We start from the raw sequence: 26,408 nt of genomic DNA, 5'->3' as shown, positions 1-26,408 counted from the left end.
TATCAAGAGGCCTGGATGTCCCCAGAGAAGCCCATACAGCACATCCAGGCATGTCTCCCGATAAGGACCCTGGTGCCCATCGAGCAGGCAGCAGAATCTGTAGTGTCCAATCCAAAAAGTACAATGTACTTTGCACAATGTTGTCTATGTTGCACTGTCTGAGCAAAGATGTTGCAATATATCCGATGGAAATACCTCCCGAGTCATGTCCCAAAGGGTATGTGTATGGCGACCCAGGAGACAAACTGAATTCAGGGAGAACTAGGACAAAATGACGGTAGAAAATTCATTTTGCCTATCCAGAGGAGTGGTCAGAAAAGGCTTTGGGTTCTCTTGACTCATGGAGGCAGGTACCACAAGAATCCCAGGAATCGCTTGCTGTGTCAAAAACGTTGCGTTGGGGTACCTGGTGCTGGTCTTTGCTTCAGCAGTGAGTTGCCCCGTTTTGAGACGTCAGAGAACGGCTTCGACCAAAATACCAAGATATGATCAGTTATGGCTCTATTGAAAAGCAACAAGGACTCAGAGGTGGCTGGCCCAGGTTACAACAACCTTTTTGTAAGGCGGTTACCTGTAGTCAAATGGATCTACAGTGCTCTTATAGCACACGTAGATACAACACGTAGTAGGTTCCGCACACAGTAGGAAAGAGACTTGCAGCAACCCCTACTCGACATAGAATGGAAACAGATGCTGGCTTGCCCTAGCATAGTATTGCATAATGCAAGATTTAAATTGACATCATCCTATGTATTAAACAGAGCACATTTACCATGTCACTGACTTTAAAAAATGTACTGCGCTGTTGTTTCCACTTGTCCACGCTGCCAGGTAGTAGATGCAGGTTTCCTGCACATGATGTGGTCCTGTTCTACTCTGAAGTTGCACTGGGAGGAGATCATCACTACACTGACCCACATAACGGGCCACCGAGTGCGTTCCTCACTTGAGATGCGCGTCTTAGGTCTTTCCCCACATCCCAAACATGACCAGGCGACTGAGAAGTTTATAAATCTAGATCTTCTCTTGGTTGGGAGCAGATCACTAGGAACTGGAAAAATATTAACCCTCCCTCCACCATGGCAAGGCACAGCTGTAAAATGGCTGAACACTGAAAGTGGGTATTTACGCAGAGAAGTGCGCCGTCGGATTAAGACGAGTATTTATAGCACACAGATGGGACGCGATGCTGAAAGCACTGAAATCCCATAAAAATAACGACCTTCCCCTATAAACTCCCACAGGCATATGAATGTACTCTTTTTTTTTAATAAACTAAAGCTGTTTAGGTCTTTAGTGATAAAGTGCATATGTGAGTTAGAAGAGTTCAGGCGTTGTATAAACTATTCTCCTAAACTAGTGTAATTGCATAGAGGACAGTGGTACAAAACTAATCAGGCTACGCAAATCTCTATAAATAGGTGGTAGATTTGTTAAAAACACTGGACAATGAGATTCATCAGGCAGGAATGGGCAGGGAGGGAGGGAGGGTTCGGGAACGTTTGTTTATAAAAGATAAAATGGCATATGCAGAGATATGCAAGACGAAAAAATCAAATATGGAACATTTTATAAAACAAAGACAAGTATGAACATAATAAACAAATGTTCTACCTAATTGCAATGCATTGTAAAAGTTTGTGAAATGCCAATAAAAGCAGATTTTTGTTTTAAGGGAGGTTCCGTCTAGTCTCTTCTGTATGCAGTGGTGATACCAGACCTTCTAAAGCCCTATGAAACACCACTGCAAAACTTTCTTTCGTACCGTCCACTTCTCCCTCGAAAGTCTGAGCCACGAATCCAGGGGAGCCTCTGAGGAGGTACTCAAGTTAGTGGTGATTTTACATCAAGAGAATGCCCATCATATGTATATTAATGAGGAACCAAGCTATCTTGTGAGTGATTTACATTTTTTTTTTACAGTAGGAATAACACAACGATTGCATTCAATTTGATGGGAGACACTATGTCCTTTGTGGGATACATGAGACATGCCATCCTCCGCGATGTTGTGGATTTTGCCTCAGAATAGTGAGTGTGGCATTTTGATGGGTATTAACGTGCATTTCTTCAGCGTAAACCTAAAAACGACAGACATGAGATGATGTGCATTCCTCATCTGTGCACCCGAATAAGGGGTAAACCGGATTTGGAAACTTAAAAAAATTTGAAATAGAAGATTTATCCTTAGAAGGATCAGAGTTAGTTCAACCCTCGAGGGCAACCAGATACAGTGTGCAGACTCACGCCCTTTAGCCATCAAAGCTATGCAATGAAAATATATGAAACACCATAAGGTAAAGCAACGCAAGTCTGCTCTCAAATCTCGCCGCCCTTTGGGATCTACACAGAAGTAGCCCCTTGGGGGTGAGACAAACTTGGAGTTGTGACTCCCCATCAACATTAGTGCCATGAGGCAAAGCTCCACTTGAAGAGTTGAACAGTGTTTTAGAGTGGCCCAAAAGGCCCCTTCTTAGTTCATACCTGTCAAATCACTCGAATGTGGTGGGTGTCACCTTTTCACTTCTATTCACCGTCCTGACAAACAAAAGGCCAGCATACACCTTAATAGGGTCACCTGCGTTTCAAACATATCACTCTTCAGAAAAGTGTTCACACTCAAGTCACCTTAATGGGATCACTCTTGCACGTCTGACTCAGGAGGTTGGCAGGTATACCTGGGCAACAGAACACCTGGGTTTTCTGGTCAGTGATTGGGTTGTGTTGGCTGTCATCTTTGTGCCAATCAGGCTACGGGCCAAAATCCACCAGGGCCTGACTTCTAGCAGTTAAAAGTAGGATATAGGAAGTGGAATTTGTGTGTGTGTGTTTCAGACAAAAGATCCCTTGTGCTTGGTCGAGGGACTAAAATGAGGAGGCAAGTATAGGGTACAGAACAGCAGCTGCATAGTGACAATTTTTCATAAGCGCACAAGTTTACACACACTTCTATTTCATATCCCCAAGCACACAATTTTGTTTCTAGTTTACATATGCTTGCTTGAGTTTCGGTAGAAAATGACAGAAGCTTGTTGGTTCCAAATAATCCATTAAAGAAATGTTTGTTCCCCTTGGCAAGAACATACAGCAATCACTAGGCCAACAGGGCACTGGATGTACCCAACTAATGCCTCTCCTGACATTCAAGATACGTTTTTGGTCTTATACTTACATTTTGATGTTTTCATGATACTGTTTGGTGTCCGAGGGTTGGTTGTATAAGGGCTGAAATAAATAAGAAAAGTGCGTAAATGTACGGCTGACATTTAAGGAAACTGCGAAGGCGACTAAGAAGCATGCATTAGCGTGGGCTTCGCCTCCCGGAAGTGGCAGCACGCGGAGAACTGTCATGCTACGGCGCGCGCTAAGTGCAGGGGACCTGCGCACGTGCCCCAGCAGCAGGCCGGGTCCCGCCTTAGGTCACGCGCTGCGGCGCTGCGCGGGTGAGTCATCAGCGATGGTCAGCGCGCAGGACGCCGCGCGCACGGGTCAATTTAGCCACTTTAATTGCAGCAATTTGGAAGGCCGCTCGTAAACACTGTGATTCAGGCACGGGGAAGGGGTGCTTATTCACTTATGGTAAGTGCAGGGCACTAAGCTCTAGCGGCGTTAGGGAGGAAGCGGACAAAGTAGGGGGCTAATACAGGCGGGGTGTACAAGACCACGCAAGACGAATTGCGTCTTCGCCTGCAAAGAATAGAACTGGTGCGGGTAATAGTTCGCGTGAAATGGCATGGTTTGCATAATGCACCCCTGCTAGGATCTATAAGCAGATCTGGTCATGTACCCCCTCTGTACAGAACTGCAACGGTGCAGGCAATAAACCCAGGCCTGGACACACGCACTTCTGCCATCACACACGGGTATTGTGCCCTCGGTTCACTAGTGCCAACACTAGTAATACAATGCGGTCCCCATTTACTTTTCGTCACTACTCTTGTGCCGAGACCCACGCACAACTTTGAACAGCACAGGGATATACAAACTATCCAACCTCATCGAAAACACGACATAAGAATTCAACAGCCACGACCTCGAACCATACTGATACACACAGACACATCAGCCCAAGATCACACATGCAGATGACCCCAAGATTGACAAGGTGGCTTCAGAGGAAGATCCATGGCACAAACTCCTCCCTTCTGAGCTCGTAACTTGAAATACCCGGAAACTCGCACCAGACCAGTGGTCGAAGTGGGGGAAAAAGTAGGGGAACTGTGGGCGGAGAAACAGAGGGCGGGAATAACCCGAGGTTTGGAGCAGTGGGTGGAGTCAGAGGTATGGTCAGATTGCGTAAAACATCTCAATTTTTAGTATTTGTTTAGCATTTCACTGACCAGTTACAGCTTATGTTATTTAATTCAGTCAGTGGATACACATAATTATTTAAGGTTTAATATGAGTTATTGACATTAAAATACATTCACAAAGAGCGACGTTTCCAATCACAGAATGTCCCAAATACGCTTAAAAGTGGAAGCACACGCCATTTGTCTCCGAGCCATGGAGTTTCTGCCATCAGCACTTCTCCCTTTTTCTGCAAGAGCAGTTCAGACATAAATGGCAAAATAGCCTAGTTTGCAAATGTTTTCTATATAATTATGACTCTGCCATATTTGCCACAAAATACAACACCTGCTGCATAATCTGTCAATTTTCACTAATAAATTGTTTGTAGCTCAAACGGATAAAAAAAGTTACAAACAAATGTGACTTGTGTTGCTGTAAAGTGGACGGCTCTTCGCAAGGGTCGACTGATCACCTTCCCCACTGCTGGATCTGTTTGTTACACTGGTACTAATGAGGCAAAATATTTGACCAGACTGTTAGCATGTGTAACAATATCAAAGTAACAAAGTATCAGAAAATATACTGCATTAAGCTCCAGCCTTTTTTTGCGGCATAATTTAGTCAACATTGCAGCATAATTTTGTCCTCTTTTGCTGCATAATTGATTTCCATCTGAATGAACACTTTTTGCAACATTAGGATAATCTAAGACTGGGGAAAAAAACATAACGCTCTAATTTATACCTTGCAGTTTGCACATAGCTCTTAGATGATAGTTAATAGCTCTCTATTCTATGCTAGGATTTTAACTTAAAAAATGCAATAAACAAAAAGATCTCTCTGACAAAAGCAGTAACCCACAGACCTATTTATATTATGTGCACTTTGAGATCTGCATAGTACGTGTTCTTTGCAGCAGGCACATTAACCCTCTGCGCTACCTTTCAATGAGTCATAATTTCCACAAGACAAAACATTGATCGATCTCTCTAAGAAGAATATTAATCACGAGTTATCGTGGCATTTTGTTGCCGAAAATTGCTGGAGGCCAGGAAGGAGGAGGCAAGAGCTTTTAAAAGCATAATATACTTGCAAACACAACGCCCCCCCCCCCAAAGTCAGCGCCCAGTGCGGTCACACCAGTCACACCGCCCTAGAGCCAACTCATCTCAAGGGTTCAGTGACAGAGTCACTGTTGCTCTAGGGTGTGGTGCTTCATAGGCCAGCCTGCAAGACTGGAGGTGAACTGCAGTATGGTTTGTGGTGGACAGGCCTTCAAGCTTACCCACATTTGCCACCGCTAGGGTTCAACCTACTGGTGCCAAGACCCCCGGGCTTCTAAGGTCTAGCATGGGAATGTGCTCCCTCAGGAGAGTGGTCTGGTGGACTGGTCATGAAGGCTGAACCTGGTTCCCCGGTTCCAAATTCAGCAGCTCTGGCCATAGTGCCACAACCTCCTTCCCCCACCAGTGAACACCATACTGCCCCACTGAGAAAAAATTTGCACTGCCTTCAACTACAACCCAATTGTGCCCCGCTCTAAACACCTGTATATGACTCAATTCAAATTACGCACTGGACAAGAGCAATATGCGGCCTACAAAAAAGTAACATCTTGGAAAAACAAACACTCACTGGGAATGCAAGATGACATAAAGCATGTGAAACATAGGCAGGAACAACATGGTTACCTTAACCCTATTACACTCACTATTCAGAAATCAGTGAGTGTTTTGCCTGAAAAGTTAAGGACATGACTACAGGGCCCAGAAGTATCCATTTCAGTGTCCATTGCTTATATCCTTACAAAAAATATGCAGCATGGTATAAAAAGACCACGTCCGGGAATTCAGTGTCACGGTACACATTTTGTTTCCCAATCCACCCATCAATTGGTGCACTTCCCCGCTTGGGGGAAAACAATGCTATTCAAAGACAGGCAAGAAAACAAAAGTAGCGCTTCACTGGCAAACTCTGTAACGTGGCACTAATGTGTTTGGGTGTGAATATAATCAATCTGGCCACTTTGCGACCACTATGTTTGGCTTTATTTCGTTATTTATTTACTTTTCATATTTTAAACCTTTTATTCCAGAGACTGCACTTTGGAATAGAAAAATGTCAAAAAAAGATGACATTTCCAGCAAAAGTGTTTTTCTTTTTTGGATCCATTTCACAGGGGAACAAATAAACGAAAGGAGGAAAGAGAGGGTGGGAAACGTTTCTTGATGTCACGTTTTCAGCAAATGAGGAGGAGCGAGACAAAAAGAGAGGAATAAGAGGAAGAACGAGAGAGAGGGGGAGCTGCCAGCGGCAGAGCAGAAGTGAACACTGTGCTTGTCTTATCTGGGCAAGAGAGAAAGTCCTTTTCCTTCTCTGCTCTCCCCGGACGCCAGGAAGCATGTTTAAAATGAAAAAGTAGGGGAACAGAATCGAATGAATTACAGAAGTAGGGGCACGCCGTGCCCTGCCGATCCCGCCCACTTTGACCACTGCACCGGACAACACGTCACCCACATTCTGATCCAGAACCACTGCCAAAGTTCATGCACCCAGATCAGATGGGAGGTTACATAACTCTACCCCACATAGAAAACTCCATAGGCACCACCTGCAACACATGCACTGACCAACACCCCGAAAGGCTACCAAACTGTGACCATGCAGGTGTTAATGCACTGTAAGCCTGGCTCAAAGCAAAGGGCTATAGCTGCAGACGGTAGCTCCAACCAATGACGGACGATGCATAGTGAGGGGGCTAAAGAATTGGTGAACTTTAGGCTGCAGGATAACACTCTTACCAGCACAGTGATCCCACAATGCACCTCAACCTGAACGTACTGGCTACATTTACACTGAATACACGTTACTTGCTCACAACTGCTAATGCACCTCAGTTCCAATCAACCACCCATAGCTGCACCCCCTACTGCAGCAAAAGGACCCACATGCAGCTCTGCCAATAAACCATAAATCTAGGCCATTGCCCTTGTGCAATACAAGAACCAATACAAACTTCGGGGTGCTACCCAAAGCATCTCCTGACCTTTGTGTTCTGATGAAGATTCCTATATTTATTATGTGGAAGGAACCGCTGAATAATCTCCATATCCAGTCTACCCATGCTGATCACATTTTTGGACAATGGGCCAAAATACCTCAATCTGACCTAATAGGAAAAATCATTATGCAAACAGATTTCATCATTAGTTGCGCGTTGATCACTTTTCCCACTTGCTCTTCAAGTCATCCACACTTTTGAGCGGTAGTTTGCACTTCAATTCATCACTGCAGCACTGTTCTGCATAAAGACAAAGATATGTCAAACAATCGGGATTTGTAGAGCGCGGCTAATCAACCATGGGGGGTATCCAGGCACTAGGATCCCGTTGTGATCAGTGAAAGAGCCAGGTCTTGAGTCCCTTTCTGAATCCTGTGAGAGAGGAAGCTGTTCAGAGGTGGAGGGGAAAGATGTTCCAGGACTTGGCGGCGAGGTAGGAGAAGGAGCATCTTCCGCTGTGGCTTCAACGGATGCTGGGAGTGTGTGTGAGGGAGGCGGAGCGCAGGTGCCTGGAAGGTTGGTGGTAGTACACATGGTGGTTAATGCATGCTGATCTTTAGTTGTGGAGGGCCTTGTAGTCGTGTATCAGCATCTTGAATTGGCACCTTTTCTGGACGGGGGTCCTAAGGTGGGGGGTGTTGTGGGTCCGATGGGGGGGTTGAGGATGAGTCTGGCAGCTGAGTTCTGAATCATCTGGAGTCGCTTCAGGAGTTGGGTGGCGATTCCTGCATAGAATGAGTTCCAGTAGTCGAGGCGGCTGGTGACTAGGGCTTAGGTGACGGTTTTCCTGGTGTCAATGGGGAGCCATCTGAACACCTTTCGGAGCATACAAGGGTGTGGAAGCAAGCAGAAGCGACTGCATTAAACTGGAGTTTCATAGTGCGTTTGCTGATTAGGAGATTATGCCACGGTTGCAGGCATGGGTCCGAGTTCAGAAGGCCACCAAATGTTGTTCCTTAGGGAGGTGTTGTTTCCAAAGATCAGCACTTCATTCAGTCTTGTCCATGTTGAGCTTCTGGCAGTTGATCTTCATCCATTCGGCGACGTTCTTCATGCAGTTGTGGGAGTTGGTCCATGAGGTGGAAGGTTTTTCTGAGAGCGAGAGCATGAGCTGGGTGTCGTCTGCGTAGGAAATGATGCTGAGGCCGTGGTTTCTCACGATGTTGGCCGGGGCGTCATGTAGGTGTTGAACAGGGTGGGGATGAGAACTGAACCTTGCGGGATGCTGCAGGTGGGAAACATCCTTTACCACGCAACCATTACAACGCGGTATGGTTACATCGTGGTTTTAACAACGCAAGTCGCTACACCGACTTGCACTGGAGGGTGCTCTAGACTAAGGAATAGTGAGAATTACTATTTCAACACCTTCCCTACTGTACATAGACTGGAGTTGGAATAGTAATTCACACTATTCCTAAGTCCAGCGCCCTCCAACGCAAGTCGATGTAACAACTTGCATTGTCAAAACCGCGATGTAACAGACCGCGTTGTGATGGTACGCGTTGTATCATCATACATCCCTGCAGATGACGCTCTTGGGTTCCGACGGGAAGGGTGGCGGGTGGAATCTCTGGGTTCGTCCTGTGAGGATGGATGCTATCCATTTGGCACCATCTCCCTGGATCCTAATGTTGCCTTAAGAGTCTTTGTCTACTTGTTGAGGCCTAATAATGGAGGGACATTAACTTTTTCATGCTCTCTGGAGAGGGGTATATTTTTTATTTCAGTTATCCTCACTGATAAATAGATCTCACAAAAGAAGGATTAAAAACACATTTTAAGGTCACTACAGCCAACATAAGTTGCCCTTTATTATCAGTAAAACAACTGCAACAAACATGAAGGTGTAAAGGTTTTAAAATATTAAGGGCTGTGGAAAGGTCACTATTAGAGTAAGGTTAAAGGCTGGAGTTAGTACTGGGGATAGTTTATATGCAGGGTTAAGGATTAATGTGGGTCTGAGTTAAGACTATTAGAGGCAGGGTTGGATAAAATGCAATTAAAAAAAAAAGAATTAAGAGCAGATTTTTCATTACTGTTGTGTTTAGTGCCTATTATAATGTTGGAGTTTGACAATTCTTCGCAGTGGGTGTTTTATATAGTAGTATTTCATAAACAATATTCTTTTTAACACATGTCGCCGGATGGCTATGCACTCCATGTGCACTATTCTGTAAGACACACGCTAGAGGTCGGTGAGCCAATGAAAGCTCGAGCCAGATGCCTGGCTCTGCTCGAAGTTCTATAGCATTCTCACACTCAAAGCGAGCCGAGCCCTCGTGTGGCTTACGCCCACCACCCACACTCTAAACTTATGCACCAAGAATTAAACACAAGCCGGTTGCATTTGATAAAAAACATGCTAAAGACAGAGATACCTGTTCAGAGGATAAACCGCAAAAGGTGGAACAAAAAAAACTGGCATCAATCCCAGCTTCCTCGTTTGACAAATTGTGTGATCCTTGACAAATATTTTATTTCACAGAGCCACTTTTTTCTTGGTCTCTTATGAGAACGCCTTCAAATACGTGAGCTGGTTCAGGATGTGCAGTCTACAAAAACCTCCTGTGTTTGATTTAATACTCTACAGTGTTGCACCATGTTAATAGGAACCTAGGTCACATATAGGGAGCAAACGAGAAGCGACTTGACTCTGAGGGCACTAGTATCATTGTCATCAGGATGAGGGACATGAATATATCCAGGTACATGTTTAAAAACTATCACTTTTAATAAATGCCTCTCACATTAGTGATATAACCTAATGCACTAAGGTGAAATGCTTCTCTGTGTTCATGAAATGTAGTTGTTTGAATCTTGAAGTAACTTTATTATATTTTTATACAATGTTTGTTGCCTTATTTAGGTGCCAAAAACGTTCAGTGCTCAGCTCCTGCACGGACTGTTAGAGCCAAGCCAGACCCTTGGCTCGGCTCTCTCGGTTAATTTCCTGGCTCGCCCACCTCTAACGCACAGTAACGACGACAGAGGAGACCGCCTTGGAGCAAGCATCGAACTAAGGGTTCCTAGGTACCGATGTGAAATTAAGCTGTGAATGTATTGGTAGCAAGAGATGCCAGCTTGAAGTCACTGGCCGCAGCTTGCCTGCATGCTCCGTGGCACTGCGTGCGAGTGCGCCTTGAGCCTGCTCAACTGCGCGAGAAGTCAATCACTTTTCACAAAGGCAACAAAGATTGACCTAGAAATATCTAATACTTTGTATATTTTCATCATTGAGAAAAAAAGAACCTGTTCACAGTACAATAGAGTAAACAGCATTACTCATACAGTATGTAAGCTTTAATCACACCTCTGATGCGGTAGTTTAGGTGTTCACGCCCACACACTTTTGTTGAACACCACCGTTATTCTGCTTCTTATGCTCGCTCCTGGTTTAATGCAAAGAGAAAGTGAACCACAAGGGGCACCTTCCAGCATTCCAGTAAGGAAAGACTTCAACAACTCAACGGGGTCTTTCCTCCTTCCCAACATTTCCGAACATGACATCGAAGAGGCTCCGGCGCACCAAATGTGCTTAAACGGGGTCACCTGGTGAATGATGTCACAATAGGTTTGTACAAGAATCCAACCAGACGCCATGAAACAGAGACACATCCCAGAACCCTCCCTTGGTACTGATGAGGTAAGATTGGGTGGCAAGTCAAGCTTTTCCTTTTCACTGGAATGAGCCTTTACCTTGGATGATCCATGATGCCATCAAACACGGCACTACCTTCCCTCGAACCCTCTACATTGGATCTCCTTCACCAGCACCTAGGAAGCATCCTCCCGCGGATGTTTGCCACTTAAACTAGATGTAAGCTGGAGGGATGCACAACAGAAGTCTCAACTGTTAGTTAGCAGCTCTGTTCGGGTTACTTGTAATTTAGGCCATAGGAGCAGGTTTCTCCTCTGGGACCTGGAAATGTTGGCATTTTCTCTCCTCTGAATTCAACATCGCTTGGGTGCCTCATTCGGAACAGTTTATTTCTCTTGCACTGCATCTTTTATCGATGACGGCATCCTTTTCAGAGCTTACTTCTTTCAATATTGCTGAACTACTCAATCAAGGCTTTTGCTCTCTGGTCAAACTGCAGTGTCGAGAGGCTGGCCTCTTTCTCTCTCAACATTGTCTAATTCAACTTCAGGCACCATCTGGACCATCAAGCAAGCCACACACTTGTGGAACATCCTGCTTCTTCACTCTTTCCAAGTCTTGTAAATAAGAAGTATGCCTCCTAAGTTACCCCTTACATGTCCTGTTCTCGCAATAGGTCTGATGTCCTCTCCAGCCTTGTTATCTTGGTCTATATGTTGCTTGAGATCTTCTAAAGCGTCTCCAGTGCCACCAGCGGCAAAGACTGACAGCAGAGTTTTTGCAGCGGCCTCCTGTCTGCCATCCTTGAGAGTGTATTCTAGGTCTGGAAATTTCCTGAACTGTTTTTAATGCCCTCATTTGCTACTCTTTTGATGTAATTTGTCAAGTAGTAATGTTCCGGATGCCCCAAGAGAGAGATCTGAGTCATATCAAGTTTTCTTGCATACCTTTTCAAATGTTAGGTTGGATCGGTTGGGTCTGCAATTGCTGGGTCATTTATATGAAACTCAATGGCACATTTACACCCCGTAAATCAGCTTAGCCACTCTCACATCTGATCTTGCATTCTGCTGCCCCTCATTGATGCTGCACGCATCCAAAAGCCTGTTAGTAGTTCTGTGGTAAAGATTCTAGTAGAAGCAGCGAACAATTGGAGAAAGATGCTGAGAGGACCAGGAGGAAGGGCAGATAATCAGAAGGAGGGCGGATCGGGAGGAGCGTCGGCAACGATCGGGAGGAGCGTCGGCAACGATCGGGAGGAGCATCGGCAACGATCGGGAGGAGCATTGGCAACAACCGGGAGGTCGTCCGCAACAATTGGAAAGGTCGCCTGCAACAATCGCGATAAACGTGGGCAACAATCTGGAGGTGGGACGGCAACGGTCGGAGAGGTGGGGTGGCAACGGTCGGGAGGTGGGGCGGTCGGGAGGTGGGGCGGCAACGGTGGGGAGGTGGGGCGGCAACGGTCGGGAGGTGGGGCGGCAACGGTCGGGAGGTGGGGCGGCAACGGGCAACGGTCAGGCGGCAACAATCGGGAGTTGGGGCGGCAACAATCGGGAGGTGGGGCGGCAACAATCTGGAGGCGGGGCGGCAACAATCGGGAGGCGGGGCGGCAACAATCGGGAGGCGGGGCGGCAACAATCGGGAGGAGCATCGGCGAGCATCGGGAGGAGCTTCGGCGAGCATCGGGAGGAGCATCGGCAACAATCGGGAGGAGCATCGGCAACAATCGGGAGGAGCATCGGCAACAATCGGGAGGAGCATCGGCAACAGTCGGGAGGAGCGTGGGCAACAGTCGGGAGGAGCGTGGGCAACAGTCGGGAGGAGCGTGGGCAACAGTCGGGAGGAGCGTGGGCAACAGTCGGGAGGAGCGTGGGCAACAGTCGGGAGGAGCGTGGGCAACAGTCGGGAGGAGCGTGGGCAACAGTCGGGAGGAGCGTGGGCAACAGTCGGGAGGAGCGTGGGCAACAGTAGGGAGGAGCGTGGGCAACAGTCGGGAGGAGCGTGGGCAACAGTCGGGAGGAGGAGCGTGGGCAACAGTCGGGAGGAGGAGCGTGGGCAACAGTCGGGAGGTGGGGCGGCAACAGTCGGGAGGTGGGGCGGCAACAGTCGAGAGGTGGGATGGCAACAGTCGAGAGGTGGGGCGGCAACAATCGGGAGGTGGGGCGGCAACAATCGGGAGGTGGGGCGGCAACAATCGGGAGTTGGGGCGGCAACGATCGGGAGGTGGGGCGGCAACGATCGGGAGGTGGGGCGGCAACGATCGGGAGGTGGGGCGGCAACGATCGGGAGGTGGGGCGGCAACGATCGGGAGGTGGGGCGGCAACGATCGGGAGGTGGGGCGGCAACGATCGGGAGGTGGGGCGGCAACGATCGGGAGGTGGGGCGGCAACGATCGGGAGGTGGGGCGGCAACGATCGGGAGGTGGGGCGGCAACGATCGGGAGGTGGGGCGGCAACGATCGGGAGGTTGGGCGGCAACGATCGGGAGGTGGGGCGGCAACGATCGGGAGGTGGGGCGGCAACGATCGGGAGGTGGGGAGGCAACGATCGGGAGGTGGGGAGGCAACGATTGGTGGGGAGGGGCGGCAATCAGAAGGCAAAGATCAGAAGAAGATAGTCAAAGATCGCAAAGAGAGGGGGCAAGGATAACCAGCAAGGTGCTTAGTTCAAGAGGGGAGTAAGAGACAGGAGTTCTTAGAAAAAGAGGGTCTGAAGATCAGGAAGAGGTGAGAGATCAGGAAGTGGCGAGAGATCAGGAAGCATGTGGTGGCCAGGTATAGGGGCATGGAAGTAAGAAGAAGGGTGCTTCGGTAAAGAGGGCATGGGGATCACAAGAGGAATGTATAGACCAGGAAGGGCGTTTGCAGTTAGGCACAGGAAAATGGAGGGGAGGAAGTAGAGATCATACAAGGGTAATAAAGGTAAGACGGAAGGTCTTGAAGGCCAAAAGGAGGGGCACTTAGGCTAAAAGGAGAAGCACGTAGGCTAGAAGGAGGAGCACGTAGGCTAGAAGGAGGAGCACATAGGCTAGAAGGAGGAGCACGTAGGCTAGAAGGAGGAGCACGTAGGCTAGAAGAAGGGGCATGTAGGCTAGGAGGAGGGGCACGTAGGTTAGAAGGAGGAGTCCAAAAGGCCAGAAGGAGGGGACGGGAGGAAAGAATAAATACTAAGAATAGACACTAGCATTTACTGGAAGAACACTATGGCACCCTGCCATGAAGAACAGATGCTGTTCTTTTTGTGCATCTTGGGTTTTCTTTGCCTGTTTTGAACTATTTCTCCTTGTACACCTCTAACAGCTAGTCTTTTCAGCTTGTGTCGGAAATTGTTATCTTCCCTTTTTCCTGCACCACCCATTTCTTTTTGACTGTAGAAAGGTAGGCGTGTTCCATACTTCTTCCAGTCTATCAGGGGTCCTCAGGGCAGTGCAATGAAGCAGGAACGATGCAAGGCTGTGGATTAAGTGACAGGCAGTGAGAACCAGGCAGCCTGCACTGGGACGGTGTAAAGTTTCTGCTCTGCATGTGGTGAGTAAAGACGTCAGTCTGCACAGGCCTGACTGGAATGTACCTATTGTGAAGAGAGGGACTGAACTACCGCCATAAAACAAGCAGAGATTGTTCAATCTGCCGGGGTGAAGGCAGTGCATTCTGAACCAACCTGTCTGAATGTTGGCACAGCGTAGAGTGCAAACAGAAGCCTGGGGAGCTCAGGTCCTTCGAGGCAAAGCAAATACCACAGAGGCAGGATATGGAATTCCAGGCTCCATTGTGTAAAATAAAACAAGCATTTGCAAAGCCAGCAGGTCTGATCTTAGCAGTTTGGTTTATACATATATATATTTATTTATTAATTACTTTTTCAACTGCTAACATACAGTGACCATGGCACATTATATATATAGATATATATATATATAATCTGCTAGCAACAATAGATGTAGTGTCACTCTATACATCGATAAATCATGATACAGGACTCAAAGCACTGAAATACTTCCTAGGTCAAAGAGACATCAAATACCTTGAGCATTCCAAAATGATTTTGGAGATGGTGGAAATATGTTTACGAAATAACATATTTATATTTGATCAAAAAATATACTGCCAAATGTGCGGTACCGCCATGGGCGTTTAATTTTCGCCGAGCTATGCAAATCTCACCATGGGATGGTGGGAAATATCAACTGCATGGAATGATGACATGGAGATATACACAGAAAAAAATTGTGTTATGACTCCGATTTATAGACGATCTGTTTATTATCTGGAATGGAACATCAACACATATGTAAGAATGCTTAATACCAACAAGGATGGCCGACAGTTTACACATAACGTAAACAAAACAAAAATCCAATTCCTGGATATTGAAGTGTACCAGGAAAATGGCAACTAAAAACCACAACATATCGGAAACCTACAGCCACAATAGCTTACTCCATGGAACTAGCTTTCACCCAAAATCACTGATTAAAAGCATACCCTTTGGGGAATTTCTACGTATGAAACGCAATTGCTCAGATGAAAATGAACTAAAACAAAAAATGGATGAAACAACTAAAAAATTCCTAGAAAGAGGTTATAAACCTACAGATATAAGACTGAGAAGAACAAAGACAGAACAAATTCCAAGAGAATCCACCTTACAAGCCACGCATGAACAAAAAAATGAAACGTCAGATATAAGAATGATTCTGTCGTACAGTAAAGAAAATTATGCCATTTCAGAAATCATGAACAAACATTGGCATATTTTAATGAGAGATCCGGACATGAGAAAAATTCTCAATGATAAACCGAATATAGCTTACAAAAAAGCACCATCAATTCAAGACAAAATTGTACATAGCCATTTTACAGGAATAAAAAAGAAAACCTGGCTTACGGATCATCAAAGAGGTTTTAAAAAATGCGAAAGGTGCAAGGCTTGCAAAATTGGAATAAACAAAAAAGAAATCATGGGTCCAAAAGGAAACAAATACATAATCAAAGAAAAAATCAACTATGAAAGTACATATGCTGTATACATGTTGGAATGCAATTGCGGAAGCAGATATATTGGAAGCACAATATGTCAACTAAAAAAGAGAATACTAGAACATATCCGCGGAATCCAAAACGATGATCAAACATATGCAATGACAAAACATATGAACTTACATCACGAGTATGGATGGCAGCAAATGAACTATTGGGCACTTGCAACAATCCCCATAAATGAAAGAGGAGGAGATAGAACTAAAAAACGGAGACAATTGGAGTCAAAACTGATAATCAGATTTCAAACCAAACAGCCGAGAGGACTGAACGGTGATGAGGAACTCCATGTTCACTTCTAAATAACCTGCTTATGAACAAAATATCTGAAATATAAAGGACTCAAAAGTCTAAGCAAAAAATCATGTACTGATTGGCAACAATGTATGAAGTACAATTATATGAGGCATTATATCATACAATCAGGGCACTAAGCCATTACTAAATTGCCAACAAATATATACAAATTATATGTAATAGAAGAAAATGGTTCATCATTCCGAATTGTAAATAGTAAAAATGAATGCACTGTAAAAATTAATCACTTTTTCACTACTTGTACTACATGTCCCATGATGCATCATAATGGCTATATGGGCAATTGTATATATAAAGACATTACTTGTGGAACATAGCTAACCGTGAGCAAGACCAGAGTGGTCGAAACGCGTTGGTTTAATTAAGGGAACTCGATGGTGTTGGGCTGTTTGAAACTTGAAGTAAAAAGCTCTTGATACTTATGGCCTGGAGTGAGAGTTCTTCTTCTTTTGGTGAAATGAATGAAAAATATATATATATATATATATATATATATATATATATATATATATATATATATATATATATATATATATATATATATATATATATATATATATATATATATATATATATATATATATATATATATATATATATATATATATATATATATATATATATATATATATATATATATATATATATATATATATATATATATATATATATATATATATATATATATATATATATATATATATATATATATATATATATATATATATATATATATATATATATATATATATATATATATATATATATATATATATATATATATATATATATATATATATATATATGTTCCCAAAAGCCTCCGAGCTTTAAAGACGCACTCCGTGAGGAATTGTTCAACTTGAACTTTATTGACACAGCAGCGGCTCCACGGACCCGCAAATGATGTCCCTGACGCGTTTCAGTGCACACCTGCACCTTATTCATAGGGAGAGGCAAGTTGGAACACCAGAACTGGACTGCCAACATCTTTTCCCCTTCTGATGCATGTGTTCTCCAGTGAACAGCATGCTGGGAGCGGTAGTCCTCAATTCTTCCCCTTTGGTGGGTCCGATGTCCAACATCAATATTTCGCCTGTGTTCGTATTAATTATAGTTGGGATATATATATATATATATATATATATATATATATATATATATATATATATATATATATATATATATATATATATATTATATATATATATATATATATATATATATCTCTCTCTCTCTCTCTCTCTCTCTCTCTCTCTCTCTCTCTCTCTCTCTCTCTCCTACTGGCGATCGCCAGTAGGTAGTTATAGTTACGCTCCGCTCCTACCCTGAAAGTCTCGGGGGGATTCGTCAAGCGGGGGCTGAGATAAAAGGGGGGTCCCAAAACGCGTTTTTCCCATGCATTTTTCCATAGGACCTTTAGACAGGGCTACAGCCCGAACGGCTGAACAGAATTACTAGAAATTTGGCAGAGAGGTAGTCCTCAGGTCAAGGAAGTGCCTTTTGTAGGTTTGGTGTAAATCTGTTCAGTAGATTCTGAGAAAATAGCCTTTAAATCAATATATATATCTGAGCCAGCTTACGGTACGCTTACCGTAAGCTTACCGTACGCGTACCGTGGCGTGCGCGAGCGCGATTCTGATTGGCTGTTACATCTAAGTAAACATTCGAATCGGTCGAAACCAGGAAGCGGCGGCCGCCATTTTCTCTCTCGCACTCTGAGGGGGGGGGGGCTGTAAATAAAGGCAAAAAACATATAAAGGGGCTGTTTAGACAGCGCCCATGCACATAGCCATGTTAGTTGAGTCCTCAAAGGCCAAAAACAGTAAATTTGTATTTTTTGAAAATTTCGCCGATTGCGCTTACCGTACGCGTACGGTGCGCTTACGCTAAAAATTTTAATAAAAAAAAAAAACACTCTCTGTGCATGGCATATTATTGTCATCACTTACAAATTAAATTTAACAGATTACCTATCACAAGGAAGCGCATAATATGTCCTCCATGTGCGCACGGTGCGTAACGTGGGCACGCGGTGCGCGTAGCGCACTGCGTGCCCACCTTGCGTGTATGGCACTAACTGCGTAAAGTGGGCGCGCGGTGCGCGAAGCGCACCGCGTGCTCACCGTGCGCGCACGGTGCGCGAAGCGCACCGTGCGCGCACGGAACGAACTGCGTTAAGTGGGCGTGCACACCACGAATGGCGTAAAGTAACTTAGCATTTAAAAAACCGTACAAATTCACTGAAAAAACCATAGGTTTCACACACGTTATAGTTAGGAATTAGCATTTAAAAAACCTTGCAAATTCACTGAAAAAACCATAGGTTTCAGACATGTTATAGTTAGCGGAAATTTTACTGCACGCGACCGCAATCTTCTGCTGATGACATATGTGTCTTTATGAAAAAAAAATATTTCTAATATATGTATAGCTAAAAATTTATGGAAGAAGACATGGACAAATAAGTGTCTAAATACAGTATTAGCATCAGCAGAAGATTGCGGTCGCGTGAGTTATAGTTGCCTGCACTAACTATAACGGGGGAATTTCATTGGTTTTTTATCAGTAAAATTTCCGCTAACTATAACATGTCTGAAACCTATGGTTTTTTCAGTGAATATATATATATATATATATATATATATATATATATATATTTTTTTTTTATTATCATTTGTGAAGGAGACCAGAATGAATCACCTCTCAAGCCAAGCACTAAAATTGTAGGCAGCTACTATGTTGCAATGTCACTTGGGCACTCCGCAACACCAACAATAAAAGTAGACCAAAAAAGATCACTAACTAGGCACCCAAATTGCCGGTAAAATGAATAGCTAATATTTAATGTTATTATGAAAAAAAAAGGTTTTTAAAAACCTCACAGTGAACCAGCTTTCAAACTGGAATGAAAGGAACTATTTTAGGAGGTCATGAACAATGTGTGCAGGCTTTGTGTAGTCACTCAAAGTGAAGAGAGCCAATGGACTCTCTGCCCCGTGATGAATGGAGCAGTGGGCGGAAGCAAGCTGTGAATGACAATTTAACAGACCAGTGGGTGTAGCCCGCTTACCAAAATCCATCCATGTATCTGTAGAATGTATGATTGTTTTGAGTCTTATTTACCAACTCAGTAACACGTTCAACTGCTAGCTAGTAAAATCTACCATTAATCTGAACCTGCATTGGTATGTTTTGACTAGCCTTGGGTTAATATGCAAATGAATAGACGCGAGTAACTGAATATTTTCAAGGAGCTGTAGACTGCATGGAAAGCGGAGGAGGTGACTTGAGCGTTCATTTAAAGATACAGTGCCTGCTCTTCTTGGAGTACCTCCAGACACTTCGAGGAGCCTTGATTCTATGAAGGAGAGGCAACAACAAAGACGCGAACATGACCCAAGTGGGTATCAGAGCGCTTTACATACAGTTGAGGGAGACATAGGAAAACAATTAAGGGAGAAAAATCAAGGTAACAGTGGGACAATTTACAACAAGAGCAAAGATGACATTATGGTGGACATAGGAAGAAGGCTGGGGGAGAGCGAAAAGTAGAGCAATATACATCAAGAGCAAAAATGGCAATATGGCAGGCGACAATGGGTCACAACAATGATATGTATTAAGTAAGATAGAGGCAAAAGGAGAAAAGCTTCTAGTTCAGCGCATTGTTCATTAGTAGAGCTTTAACCTCCTTTTGAAGGCAAGTGTAGAGGGAATCAGTCTTGTTTCCACTGGAAGGGAGTTCCAGATTCTCGGGGCGATGCCAGAGAATGTACGGTTGTAGGCTTTAAGCTTATTAAATTTCTTTGGCTTGAGCAGCAGTGTGCCGGTGCTCCTTGTTGTCCAGGAGCCACCAGATAGTTCCAGCTTATGTGTCAGGTAGAGTGGGGTGATGAAGTGTAGTGCTCTATGGGTCACACAAGCAATCTTTAGTTGGGTCCTTGCCTCAAAAGGAAGCCAGTTGAGCAATTTCTGGTCCGGCGAAATGTGGTTAGTCTTCTTGCAACCTGTGATGAGTCTAGTAGCAGCATTTAGAGCTGCTCTGATGGGGGCTAAGCTGAGTTTCGGCAGGCCGTATAGAGTAGCACTGCCGTATTCAAGTCTAGAGATGACAAGATTTGAAGTCTTCTTGGGGAAGGTAGGGTTTGAGTTTTCTTAGGATGCAAAGTTGGAAGTTCGCTCCTTTGGTCGATGATCTGATGTGATCTTGCATGTTTAGGTTTTTATCTAGCAGAACTCCCAGTGATTTCGTGGAATCAATGATGTGTGGTGTGCAGTTGAGAGCGGTGAGGTTACAGAGATATTTCACAACAGTGGGGGTTTGCCTAGCGGGTGCAATGAGGAGGAATTCCGTCTTGTAGGTGTTTAATTTGAGAGGGTTGGAGGTTAGCCTGTTTAGGGATTTGAACAGGGTTCTGTTGAGAGATTTGATGTCTTCGGGGGAGGATATTTACACGTAAAGTTAAGTGTCATCCGCATACATGTGATATTGGATGTTGGAGGCTTTAAGAATTACAGTCAATGGTTCCAAGAAAAGGTTAAAGAGCGTGGGGGAGAGTGAGGACCCTTGGGGGACACCCAGTGTGCAGGGACTGGGGTTGGATAGAGTCTGATTGGATTTGACTCTTTGGGTTCTGTTGTTGAGGAAAGAGGAAAACCATTTAAGGACTGTGTCTGAGAGCCCCATCCTGCACTGCAAGAGGTAGAGTAGATTGTCATGTTTGACAGTGTCGAATGCAGATGAGAGATTGAGAAGAATTAAAAGGCAGGCTTCATTCTGGTCCAGTAAAGTGAGAGCGTCGTCCACTATGTGAGTGATGGCCGTTTCGGTACTGTGTTCAGTGCGGAAGCCCAATTGGAATAGGTAGAGAAGCTGGAATTGCTCAATGTGTTTGTGCAGTTGTTCATGAACACATGTCTCCAGTAGTTTTGCCAGGGTGGGTATGTTTGTCATTGGTCGGTAGTTGTTCAGGTCTTCAGAGTCAGCCAAGGGTTTTTTGAGAATAGGGAGCACTAGGCCAGCCTTGAGGCAATCCGGGATCTCACCTTGAAGAAGTGAGGCGTTGATGATCTTGGACCAGAGCGGTGCTAGTGATCCTATCATTTCTTTAAAGAAGTTGGGGGGAGGGGTATTGAAGTGATTTGAGGGTTTAAGGGTCGAGAGAATATTGAGGTTGGTAATGTCATTGATGGGAGTGAATTTACTCAAAGTTGTTTTGGAGGGGGGAGAACGTGAGGCGAGGGCAGGGGTTTGGAGACAGAGGAGGCAAGAGAGGGCGAGAGTTTGAGTGCAGCAGACCTTAGATCTGATTCGATCTTATTTGTCTTTTCGAGGAAGAAGTCAGCAACCGCATTGAAGTTTAGGTGTGAGTGAAAGATGTGCTGAGATTGGATAGAGAGGTGTTGTTGGATTGTGTTTTAATCAGCTCAAAAAGTCGTTTTGGGCGATTTTTGGCTTTGTCAAGTTGGTCTTTGAAGAAGGTAGCTTTCGCCGTTCTAATGAGTTTGTTGTATCTACTTCTTTTGAATATTAGAGTTTTTAGAAGATCAGTAGAGAGAGTGGTTCTCCAGGTGCGTTCAGCTAGCCTTAAGATGCGTCTGTCAGCAATTAGGCTGTCATTGAACCAAGGTTTGGAGTCTTTGATGGGTATTCTTTTTAGGTGAAGGGAGGCTGTAGCATTCAGGGCAGACAGCATGGTGTTGTTATAGTGCTCAGTGAGGTTGTGAACATCGTTCATGTTTGCAGGTGGCGGAAGGGAGAAATTGCAGCGCGCTATGATCTCATTTACGCTTGTGTTATGGAGCGATCTTTTCCACTGTTTTAGTTTTAGTGGTTGAGCACTTTTGTGGTTCCAACTTTCAAGGATAAGGAAGTTGATATAGTGAGGGTCCGACCAGTCACAGGGGAGAATGGATCCGAGATTAAAGGAATTGGGGTTGGAAATGATTAGATTTAGTGTTGAGCCTAAGTTGTGTGCGGGACTGTCGCAGAATTGAGTCAGTGAGAGGTCAGTTAGGAAGTTTTTGAGAGTGTTAACCGCCTGATCATTCGGGTCGTTCCAGTGGAGATTGAAGTCACCAAAGAAGATCTGGGGGCAGTGTCGGCCCAGGTTGGAGGAGATGGTTTCCATAGTTTGTTCAATTAGAACGAGGTTATCACCTGGGGGGTGGTAGAAGATGTGAAGGCTGCATAAGGGTCTGTGTGTGCTAGTGATGTCTATGCATAAGTATTCACAGGATGAGAGATTAGCTGAAGGGGACTGTTTTGCTATGAGAGAGTTGCGGAAGATACAGGTGATGCCACCTCCCGTTTTCTTAACTCGGTCGAGTCTGATAATGTTGTGGCTGGGAGGGACTAGTATGTCAAGGATAGGGCCAGAGGAGTCGTTGAGCCAAGTTTCTGTGAGGATAAGGAGGTCAAGTTCTTGGGCAAGGATGAGATCTGCAAGGTCTGTGACATGTTTCACCGCTGATCTACAGTTAAGTAACATGCATTTCAGGTGTGATTTGTGCAGGCTGTCTGTGGGTGCGGGCTGTGTAGTGGGTATCTGCATGAGGTTATTAATGTTTAGGGCATTGGCATGGAGTCTGGGCGCTCTATGAGGGTTGTGTGTGATGCTTTGGATGGCTTCCGCATTGCCGTGCTTAGGGTATGTCGAGCTAGGGGCATTCAATGGGGCTGTTTGTGAAGATCTAGAAGGGACTGAGATGGACGAATGAGGAGAGGTGTACTCAAGAAGGAGGCAGAGAATATCTGGTTCTGAAAATGGGTTTTTGGATCTGGCGGGTCTGGATGGGGCGTTAGGGTAGGGAGTGGGATTCCAATTCTGGACCGGGGGTTTCAGCTGGATCATATGCAGGATCTCCTGTGAGGTCCTGTTGGAAGAGAGATCAAGGGCCAGCTCTTCGGTGGACTTAATGAGTTTTTGGATGACAGATTTGAGAGTTAGAGGTTCTTGATTTATTTTGTTGAGCTTAGTAGCAGGATCTGAATGTGGATTATGTAACCCTTCATGGCGACCAGGAGGCAAGACACCATAGTCACTTGCACTAGGTGTGTACAGACACTACGGAGAAACATTCCAAATGCAAGTAACAAAGACAGAATTGACATTTCGACACTACAAATCATTCATAAATTTGGTGTGTTAAGGCAATGCTCTATCAACTGACCCTACAGCCCACAGCACTGAGGCGACTTCTTTTGGATGCGCCTACAGGAGGGTCTTCCGGTGAGAACCAAACATAAGCGTACCACAGTGACATCAGAACACCCGACTAAATCTACAACTGAGAAAAGGGTTCTTTTGTATAAAAACTATAAAGTACTACTTAATAGGGTGGCAGTATTGTGTGGTTGTCTGTCAAAGGGACTCCATGGGTTAACAAATGAACACACTCTAATTTTGGTTCACATTAAAGGACCCTTTTGGGTTGGACCACTTGATTTCAGTGGTTTGTAAAAAAGAAAGTTCAGGACCTATAACAAACACCCTTTGTAGTAGAGACGTTGCCACATGGAGTGACTCAGTGCACTACGCATCCCAATAAAAACAGACTGAAAACCAAGTGTTTCAATCAGCAAGAGGTTTAAAATGAATTCAATTATCAGAAAGCAGCTGGTGCTCATTTCAGAGCCATGCGTCACACACTTAAGAGACTGGAGCAGCGGGTGCTTCTCATAACCCGGAAATGGTTCACTGGATTAGGAAAAGACAAGTCAATACAGTTTCCTCTGTTTCATACAAAGCTATGGGGGCCAACATCTCTTCCCAAAACTGCATCACAAGAATAGCGGATTAAAATAACACAGACGCTGGCACAGTCTCCTAGGATGAGGTTGCTTCTAGACCATTCTTGCCTCTGCAAGGCTCCTCCCCCGACCACACACAACTTGGTACATTCCGGGATAGCATGGGTCTAGTAGCCAGAGCACTGGGCCAAGGGGCGGCTAAAATAACAGGCAGGCAAATAACAAAAGCAGGTGTTGCTCAGGGTGGAATAACACGGATGTCCTCTTCAGCCAGAGATTGAAAGCAAGAACGGCCAAACAAAACAGAACTGTATAAAGTGATAAAATGTGAAACAGTGCTGATTCCAGATGGAGGGCGCAGTTCTCAAAACAAAACAAAAAAAAGTGCACAAAAATGGAAATATAGGATTGTTAAAAGGAGTTGAGAGAAGTGAATATGTATGTCCTTTGCCTCACAGACATCGACGACAGACTAACAATTTTCTGCAGCTTAAAGGTCTTCTCACAAGTGTAATGAGAAAGTAAACTGACATTTCAATGTTGTTAAAAAAAAATTGTGGTAGGAAGACCGAAATGTTCATGGGACTATGGGCCGCGAGGATGGAGCAAAGGTGGACATTTGGTGTTAAAAACCGGGGGGGGGGCTGAAAAAGATTCTGGCTACCTTTAACTTCGCATACGACCTTTGTCAATTTGATAAATGTATCTTGGTCACATCAACCAGTTTTGAAAAAACTGGTCAAGAAATAGGTAAAATCTTTCAGCTTGAATTTGAAATAAACAAAAGACTACCTGGCATGTGCGAGTGCTTCATCTTAACAAAGGTGACTTCTTACGGGTTGACAATGGTTGTTGAGATATGAATACAGTGTTGTCAAATCAAAAACAAGCAAACTTTCTATTCAGACAAACTGAGCATGGATACTATATGAAAAAATATGATGCCATACGCCTCGTAAACAAAAATCTCATGATGTCAGAACTCTACCGCACGCATGGAACAGTTCTGTTACAACCACTTAACCTCCATGGGCAGCGTCTTAAAACTAAACCCGCCAGCCAGCTCCAGTAAAAATTCACCATTGAAGAAAACGCGGCCAAAGATATAGAACTGCGGGTCGTAACGTGGTCTTCACAGCAGAAGCCGCAAATGGCTTGAATTATGGAAATTCACCATACCTGCCCAGCTACACTTGAGACACGCTTATCATCAGAGGTTCAATTAGTTTCATTACAACTCCAAAAGTATGTGAAAAATGAAAATGGTGTATCGACAGGGTGGAGGCAGAAAAATGTGAAGGATTAGGAGTCGCGTGGAAAATCCAGGGGTGATGCTAAATGAAGGACAGAATGCTAAAGAATATTACAGTAGATGTAAGTACTTACAACTGCACCTAGGGGGCTTCATGGTCTTGCATTCCGGCATGTCCAACACTGGCCCGCGAGTGGGTCAAATGTGACCCTCAAGGGCCAGACCCATGCCAGATTTTCACAGGCAGCCACAGTAATACATTTACTGTGGCTCTATATGGTAATCTTTGACATGGAGGATGTCCTGAAATCTGACATAACCCAGGCTCTTACAGACATCGGTGTCATAAGGACAATCAAGCAGCGATAATACAAGTGTGTAGGTGGTGTTCTATGCAACATAACAAAGTACTCAAGGAGAAATCTGAAGGCAGAAAGCCCGGAGTGCCTTATTATCACTCCTTCCGAGTTTAAAATGAACCCTCAGAGCTCCCAAAATATATTGGCTGGCGTAACTAAACCGAGTCCAATCTAGTTTCAATGTCTTTTACAACAGTATCTGCAACTGCAGCCCGTGCAGCTAAGGGCAGTAAGGCGGGTGGGAGGGGGGGGTTTGGACAGGCGATGAGATGGGAAATGAATTATTTAAATTTTCCGTCGTCTGTTGAATCTGCCCCCCATTCCCCAACATGGTCCCACCGCCCTTACCTTCACGGACCGAGGCTGAGTACGTGAAAACATCAGCACTAGAATCTAGTCATTATGAACTGCACTATACTAAACCTATATTTGTAATGTAGGTTTAGTATAGGATGAGGGATGATGGCCCAAAACCGGTCCCAGGATGCTTGTTTCCGGTCTAGGGAAGACCTGGCTGGACTCTTCCCATAAGGAACAGATTTGCATATGGCTTGGTCCAAACTGGGGTGGCGTGATAAGCATAAGAATGATGGATTAAGCCCAGATACTTGTGACTGGGGGTGAATGTTTGCATCGTTCAGCATTCCATCCATCAATTGTTTCTTTTGCATTTGTGGCCCTTAGTGGGAAGGGTATGCCCAAACATGGGTCCTGTGCTTACTGTGCCACT

General features: G+C 44.6%; 1 protein-coding gene across 12 annotated transcripts in view; it reads right to left on the bottom strand.

Moving 5' to 3' along the window:
* NCOR2 (nuclear receptor corepressor 2) overlaps positions 1-26,408 on the bottom strand; it is a 1,213,077-nt gene that overhangs the window by 693,867 nt on the left and 492,802 nt on the right. For all 12 annotated transcript variants that reach the window (XM_085635706.1, XM_085635715.1, XM_085635711.1 and 9 more), the window contains one exon: positions 3,173-3,225. In XM_085635706.1, the coding sequence (XP_085491832.1) occupies positions 3,173-3,225 (53 nt within the window). The remainder of the gene's footprint in view (positions 1-3,172; positions 3,226-26,408) is intronic.

This window comes from Triturus cristatus, chromosome 11, assembly GCF_964204655.1.
Source record: "Triturus cristatus chromosome 11, aTriCri1.1, whole genome shotgun sequence".
Lineage (NCBI taxonomy): Eukaryota > Metazoa > Chordata > Amphibia > Caudata > Salamandridae > Triturus > Triturus cristatus.
Note: the sequence above shows the minus strand (reverse complement) of the source record. Positions and strands in the feature narration are given on the sequence as shown.